Source organism: Sturnus vulgaris, chromosome 1 (genome assembly GCF_052056855.1).
Source record: "Sturnus vulgaris isolate bStuVul1 chromosome 1, bStuVul1.hap1, whole genome shotgun sequence".
In the NCBI taxonomy this organism is placed as follows: domain Eukaryota; kingdom Metazoa; phylum Chordata; class Aves; order Passeriformes; family Sturnidae; genus Sturnus; species Sturnus vulgaris.
This window is the reverse complement of record NC_142243.1, coordinates 74,874,166-74,881,908: the sequence shown is the minus strand read 5'-3', so window position 1 is coordinate 74,881,908 and position 7,743 is coordinate 74,874,166. Positions and strand designations below refer to the sequence as shown.

The 7,743-nt window shown below is 44.0% G+C and overlaps 1 protein-coding gene across 3 annotated transcripts; it reads left to right on the top strand.

The window, feature by feature from the left end:
- The first annotated feature begins 115 nt into the window (after positions 1-115).
- LOC148225307 (serpin B6-like) lies at positions 116-7,603 on the top strand. Of its 3 annotated transcripts, none has more exons than XM_088170168.1 (8): positions 116-296; positions 957-1,068; positions 1,447-1,624; positions 3,251-3,388; positions 4,008-4,125; positions 4,369-4,511; positions 5,528-5,695; positions 6,350-7,603. In XM_088170168.1, exons 3-8 carry the CDS (start codon positions 1,457-1,459, stop codon positions 6,755-6,757), a joined length of 1,143 nt encoding a protein of 380 aa, XP_088026294.1. In that variant the 5' UTR covers positions 116-296; positions 957-1,068; positions 1,447-1,456; the 3' UTR covers positions 6,758-7,603. The 3 variants fall into 3 exon arrangements, with proteins under 3 accessions (XP_088026294.1, XP_088026289.1, XP_088026298.1); XM_088170163.1 differs by lacking the exon at positions 116-296 and adding an exon at positions 333-631; XM_088170172.1 differs by lacking the exon at positions 116-296 and having other exon boundaries at positions 333-1,068.
- The last annotated feature ends 140 nt before the right edge of the window (positions 7,604-7,743 follow it).

The window sequence follows — 7,743 nt, the reverse complement described above, 5'->3', positions numbered from 1 at the left end:
CTTCTTGTATCCTATATGACACACGAATTGTTCAGTCTGTGGCAGGAGGAACAAAAGAGTTGTGGCAGAGCCCGTGGGGGTTGGGTGTCGCTGCCCCGGCCGAGGCGGGCGCTGTCGCCGCGGTTGTCGCCGGCCGGGCAGGGACGCGGCCAAGCGGGCTCGGCTGCGGGGGGCGGGAGGGAACCGGGGCAGCCTCCGCCCTGTCCCCACCCTCGGAGCATCCTACGGGAATCGGGAGGAGAGGCGGAAATTTTTCCTCGGTTCCCGAAATCGCAGCGCTTGTCGGGCAGCGTGAGGTGCGGGCTGTAAAGGGGTTTGGGTGCTGGGCTTGCACGGGTGCTGTAAGGAAAGTGAAAGTGAAGGCGCGCTCGGGGGTCTTGGTTTAGGTGCTGGGGCGGGAGGTGCTGGTGTTTCCTTTGGCACAGAGCTTGATAAGAGAACACTGACAAGGTGCCGTGCCGATTGTGTCTGCCAGAGAAAGCTGACAGTGGTATTTGGGATTTCTGTGCAAGGACGGTGCAGGAAATCCCCAAATTCTGATGTAAACTCCTCCCCGTATTTGGTTCTTAAAGGAAGCAGCAAATCTGAGTTATATCAGTTCTGCTTTAAGAAGCGTGGGGAAAGCTGCTGTGTGAGTGAAATGTGTGGGGCTGCAGGGTCTGTGAGTCTGAAGAATTTTATTGTGGATTTGCCAGTACAAATCCTTCCAATTTCCAGTTATAATGCAAGAAAATGGTTTCTTTTTTTCTTTTAACTTATTATGCCATTAACTTGGAGTGATAAGCAAAGTTATGGGTAATATGTGGAAGAAATATCCTATTTTAATGTGGCTGATATTTGCTTGGTATGGCTGGGGGGTCTAGATTTTGGGAAGTCTTGTTGAGGTGTGTGATTGGTTGGTTGGATTTATTGTTTTGTTGGGGGGTTTTTGGGAAATTATTATTGTTTCCTTTTAGACAAAGTCCTTCTGCCGACGCCTCCCAGCTTTGCTGGCAAATTTAAATCCCAGCGTGTGCACACGTAGAAGCAAGCTGCAGGTACCACTGAAGGTCTGTTGACTTACAGAAGGTAAGAGTTGGAAATTCTACTGTTCTGATGTCTGACTCTGGCTCTGGTTGCCCTAAAAAGGCAGGTTTTTTTCTGTGTGAAGTCAAGAGAAACTTGTTTCAGGAAGTCCTCAACAAATTGCTGCTGTGCCTGATCACCTCAAAAGATGTCAGGCCACGTAGGTTAGGGATTGAAATCCCGTAGCAGACTCAAAATTGCTGAAATAATTCAAATGTGTAGGATGGGATCTCAGGTGCTTGTGGCACCAAATCCATCTCCAGTGAGGAGATCATTTTCCTACCTTTGCTGCCCAGTTTACACTGGGAAGTGTAGAAGGTAGATAAACTGTTTTGTATTCAAATGAAGAGCTCCATTCGTGTTCTGTGTTTTATGTGCCAGGCTTGGAAGCATGGAAAGCCTCTGTGCAGCAAACACCACTTTTGCACTGGACCTGTTAAGAAAGCTGTGTGAGAAGGAAAGTGGTCAGAATGTGTTCTTTTCACCATTTAGTATTTCTTCTGCTTTGTCTATGGTTTTGCTGGGTTCAAGAGGTAGCACTGAAGCCCAGATACTAAAGGTAGGTCAAAATAAACTTGGTGGATTGCATTTGATGGGATCATATGAGGAACAGATGTGTCTTACAGTCTGTGACATGCCCTCGTGCTGAACTCTGATTGTCACTGTGGTGTGAGAGAGAAGAGCTCTTCCTCTGGTGTGTGTTTAAACAGAACCCGTGTTCTTTGTACTTTCAGTGTGTCCTTTGTTCAGTATGAAATAAAGAAGTTCCTGGGTTTAGTTTGTGGGTGTACTTTTGTGTTTTCTGAGACCGATCTTCTTTAATGTGAATTTACAAGGCACCTGAATTTTTTTTTATGGATTAATTGGTTGCTACCCAAGTTCTTTGGTTTCACTTCCTTGGTCGGCCTTAAAATCATATGATACGTGTTCTGAATGATTTCAGGAATCAGGACATGACACTGATATTGTAGAGCGTATGCTTTACTGTCCACTGGGATACATGGGAGGATATTTTTCCTAAATTATGCGTGCTTGATTAAGACAGGTTCTAGGTATAAATACATATTGATTCTATAAGCCTCCACTTTTTTTGCTTGCCCATTTCTGCCTTTTCTCTTTTGATATTGTAATTAGCTGCCAGTCTTTCTGGTGTTTGTGTTTGTTGGTGTTTAGGATGAAGACTGTGTGTGTAATTTAGTGATTGCTGTTTGACCACTACTTCTGGGCAACCATAGTAGAGGTCTGGCTTTTTTCATGTCAGCCTGTCCCGTTCAAAACCACCCATCTGATCCTGGTTGGTTTCTGGAGCCACACGTTCCTGCTTCATCAGGCTTGCATAATACCTATGTCTCGCTTTGCTGAGTTTTTGCAGTATCTTATCATAAAGGTTTTTCCTAGCAATTAAGTTCCTATGCAGTTTGTTACATACTGTTTCTGCTATATGTTCTATTTCCCGTCCACTTACTTAGGCTTATTATAGGCTTCTAAAATCCTGAATTTTCGAGACCATATATATTCTCCATCTCATGGAAATGAAGCCAGGCACATAAAAATATTTTTAAATCCCATTGTCTACATTTCAAACTGGTAACTGCAACTTGATTTACTCCTTTTTAAAAATTTGCTCAGGTAGCACTTATCTCTTGGCATGTGTTCTATGCAGGAAGTGACAATATGAAGTGCAGAATCAGTCATTATGGTTTGGATGTTTGCATCCTTTGCAAAGTAGGAGAGGAGTACAAACTCATATCTTGTTTCTATGTACTTTCTAACAAGTTCCTCCAAAACTTACGTTGTTGCTATAGTTGACATATTCAAAATGCATCTGGATACAGTCCTGAGCTACCAGCTGCAGATGTCCCTGCTTGGGCAGGGCTTTGTAGCAGATTGTCCCACAGATCCCTTCCAAGCTGAGCAATTCCGTGATCCTGTAGCTCTTGGCTTGAGGGAAGGAAAATCTGGACTTCTGACTGCTGCTCCCTAATTTTTGAGTTGTGCAACATCTCTCTGGTTATAACAGATATGCCTTGCATGATAAGCTCCAGATGGGAGGTGTGGTGAAAAAAATCATTTGGCTTTAAGTCACAGTGTTTAACTTGAATTAATTCAATAAAAAACAGTCATGGTGAAGCAAGTATGTTTAGAGAAGTTGTGGACACTGCTGTGGATGTTGGTCTTTGTGCAGGTGCTTTCTCTGAACAACGCTCAGGATGCTCACAATGGGTATCAGTCCCTTCTCTCTGAAATTAATGATCCAAACACCAAATACATCCTGAGAACTGCGAACCGGCTCTATGGAGAAAAGACATTTGAGTTTCTTGCAGTAAGTAGCCATTAAATTTTTTATTATTTTTATTATAATGCACTTGCTACCTCTTTCTCCTGGAGGTGAATGGAAGGCTTTTCATTCTGCTTTCCAAAATTTGTGCTGGGGGACAGGTGTGCAATAAATTATGCCTGAGTCTGGTGTCTGAACTTGTTGGAGAACCATCTTTAAATAATTTGTGTTCTGAGTGGACAAGTGATGCCAAGCAGGGTAAAGTCCAACATTCTCTACACTTGAGGGTTTTGTGATCCATTCATATATTTGGCTGTGGGACAAATGGTTGATGTATCTCTTAGCAAAAGTCTTTATAAAAAACTTACAAAATTATATGTCACGTCCCTGAAGCACAAAATAAAAACGAGGAAAAAACCCTATATCATTATCGATGAAGTGTAGAAGTTTGTAGTAAAATGCATAAGCCATAACAACACTAATGATTGCTAGTTCAAAGAACTGTTATAAATCCTAGTAGGAGTTTGTCAGCCAGATCTTCAATGGCTCTATATGAAGCTGGGGAAGGTAAGCTGGCAGATTGCTTTGTGAAATGTAAGGATCATCTGTGTCAGAATGAGAGTGAAATCTCGTGCTGAAAATGTTTTGTGAATGTCCCTGTTAGTCATTTATAGAGTCGAGTCAGAAATCCTACCATGCTGGCCTAGAACAGATGGACTTCCTGCATGCTTGGGAGGATTCCAGGAAACAAATCAATGGCTGGGTAGAGGAAATGACTGGAGGTGAGTGCTTTGCCCAGTGCCCAGTTGTGTTTAATGGCAGCCATGGTTTGGATAAACATCTACTTCAGGATGTAGGATAGTGAATTCAAACTCCTGAAATTTAGAGGTGTTGCTGTGTCTGGTACATAATTCTCTTCTCTATTGTGTATGAAATGTGGAGTAGATACTCTCTTGGATAGTATTAGATGTAATTATATCCATGTCAACCTATTTATTTATGGGTGTATTCCTTGTATCCTAAAGGTAAAATTAAGAACCCGTTGGCAGAGGGGATTCTGAATTCTCTGACCAGACTTGTGTTGGTGAATGCCATCTATTTCAAAGGCAACTGGGAAGAGCAGTTCAACAAACAGAGTACCACAGAAAGGCCATTCCAAATTAATAAGGTATGATGTACTAAAATGCTGACAATACACTGGTAGGTGGATGTTGTCTGAAATGACCACCTTTAAAAAGAAATTAAATTTTTCAGGGCGAGTTTACTTGGGTAGGCTGTATGAGATTCCTTATGCCCCTCTGTTTCCTATGAAAAACCTCTTTTCTGAGTTTCCCTGAATGTTTACATAATTACTAGAACCCTTCATATAGCACAAGGCAGGTGTGAAAACTTGTGCATTTAAATCTGCTTCAGTCATTGTTTTCTTGCAGCATTTCTGCCTGTGAGCCACTCCAAAATAATTGGAAAAGAAATTTCCTTTGAAGAACTGTGTTCTCTGCAGTCTTGTTTTTAGAAGTAGATCAGTGCTCTTGAGGAAGACTTGGCCCTGGCATGGGCAGCCATGGCTGCCCCTCAGGATCCCCTGCAGCTCTGGGTTGGCCTCCAGAAGTTTTTATACAAGAAATGGTAATTTGCCCTCCTAAACTCACGTGCTTGAAACAACCATTATTGAAAATTGAAGGCCTCATGCCTGTCTGGATACTGTCCCTCCCCGTAGTGGTGAAATAACTTTAAGAGTGGTGGAAAGTGCTAATCTAACTTTGAAATAAGGGAATGTTTCTGCTTATCCCAGACTACATCCAGCAGCGTTCAGAGACTGCTGGACTGACCCAGTTCCTGACACCTTGCTCTCTGCCTCTTGGAATGTGTTGGAAATGCTGGCAGTAGTATCCAGAGGCACTGTTTCATTTTCTCTTCCCTGGAGCTGTGGAAGCTTAGAAGCAGAATGTAAGAAGCAGCACCAACAGGATATATAGGGCTAATGAATAATCTCCTTTTGAGTTGTGGTGGAATATTACGCTTTGTACGTACCTCATGCTTTCCAAAAGACAGTGCTTGGGCTGCACTCTGTGGTGTGTGATCAGTTCTCGTTGATCAAATCCTAAAAGTAACTTGCTGCCTGTTTTGTTGTTTGAGAGCAGCAGGGTAGCTCTGCCCTAACTGTTGACATCTCTTGATTTCTAGAATGAAACCAGACCTGTGCAGATGATGTTCAAGGAGGCAGATTTTAACATGACCTACATTGGGGACTTCCAGACCAAAATCCTTGAGCTGCCCTATGTGGGCAATGAACTGAGCATGATCATCCTGCTCCCTGATGCAATCCAGGATGGATCCACAGGCTTGGAAAGGGTGAGTTGTTGAGCTGAGTGCAAGGACAGGCTGAGCCCTTCCAGGGAAGAAAGTCTGATATTGCACAGAGACGTGCAGTTCAGTTCCAGAGCAATGGCGTTGCTGGTGCTCAAGGCCAGCAGAAATGTTCTTTTCCTCCCTGTCCCCAAAGTGACCGTGCCCTGTGCCAGTGCTGCTCAGGCTGTGTGCTGCTCCCTTAGGCAGAGGCTCTGGAGGAAGAGCAGGCCGTGCTCAGGGGCAGAGGGCAGCTGTATGGTGATGATGGAATGTGGAGAGGGGGATTTTGGGTGGGCTCTTTGGAAGTCCTGTGGCTTGTCCTGATGATCTTGTGTGCTGAGCAGCTGGCAGGTGGTGTGTGGCTCACTGCCTGGAAAGAGGCTCACAGGAAAGGGCAGGATCTCTTTTGTGGTGAGGGTAGCATACAAATTTGGGCTCTTTGGTGCTCTTGAGAAGGACTTTACTAATAAGGTTTCTTGAGTATTTTATTCCCATGTTAAAAATAAAAAGAAAACCCCCACAATCTTCATGCTTAACCCAGGGGAAACAAAGATGCCTGTTATGTGCTGTGTAGAAACACTCAGAAATGACTACTTGGGTTATGTAATGCTGACTCGGTGCTCATTCTAATTAAGTAAATTTGGAATTTTTCTTCAGCTGGAAAGAGAACTTACATATGAGAAGCTGATGGCTTGGATCAGTCCTGAAAAGATGATGTCTAGAGACGTGAGGGTATACTTGCCCAGATTTAAACTGGAAGAAGATTACAATCTTAAACCTATTTTAAGAAGCATGGGAATGCATGATGCTTTTGAGCTAGAGGAGGCAGACTTCTCAGGAATGTCATCTGACAAGGAGCTGGCGCTCTTTGAAGTGGTTCACAAGTCCTTTGTGGAAGTCAATGAAGAAGGCACTGAAGCAGCTGCTGCCACCGCTTTTATAGTGTGTGGGTCTGCCAGTGTAATGGACACAGCAGAATTCACTGCTGATCATCCCTTCCTCTTCTTCATCCGGCACAACAAAACTCGCAGCATTTTGTTCTGTGGCAGATTTTGCTCTCCCTAAGTAGGAGATGTCTTGGCAGCCATCACACAATAAATTTACATTCCTCGGCAAAAAGGTGACTCCTTTTGCACTAATTGCCTCTTTCAGCTGTGCCTGCACCCTCTTGTGTAGTCTTATAGACCTGCTTAGACAAACAGAGCACGTGCCATGTCCAAGCCATCCTCCACCTGGGTGCAGAGATCTGCAGGTTCTTGCTGACACAAGAACCATCCCACTTGCTCTGTGAGTGCTGCTTCTGTGCTTGACTTCACTTCTGGTGTGCAGCCGGCAGAGTCAGGCAGGGACTGCCCATGAGAAAGGAGAAGTTACTTCTGCTTGTGACAAGGCTGGAGCACATTTGTAGCTGCCTTGCCCTTTTACCTTCTAGTCTCATCCATTTAGTGCCTGGATACATTGCCTGGAGCTGAAAGGAGTTTATGGCAGCCTGTTCCATGTTTTGCTGAGCATCCTTTGTAGATGTGTGTCTTTGGCTGGTAAGTGGAGAAGTACTTAGGGAAGAATGGAAACCAAAGTATGCTTTTGTGCCAGATGTCCCTGTGTAGTATCTGTGGGGTGAGTGCCTTTGTTTCATCAGCCCAGGACACCTGGGTTTATTCCCTGTCACCTGGTTCTGGTCCTTTATCGGAGAATATAACTGAAGGGCACATGGCACCTATGTAGTATTTAAAAGACAAAGCCTTGATTTGTTTTATTTTTCTGCTACTGTTATATGTTAATTCTATTAGTATTTTCTTAGGCACCATAGTTTACCTACATAATACCAAAGAGACAACTACAACAGCTTTTCTTACAGTAGGATGTGTTTTGTGGATCCCTTTCCTGGAATAATAAAAGAAGTGTAATGGCTGCATGGGTCTTTTTGTCCTTCTTGTATCCTATATGACACACGAATTGTTCAGTCTGTGGCAGGAGGAACAAAAGAGTTGTGGCAGAGCCCGTGGGGGTTGGGTGTCGCTGCCCCGGCCGAGGCGGGCGCTGTCGCCGCG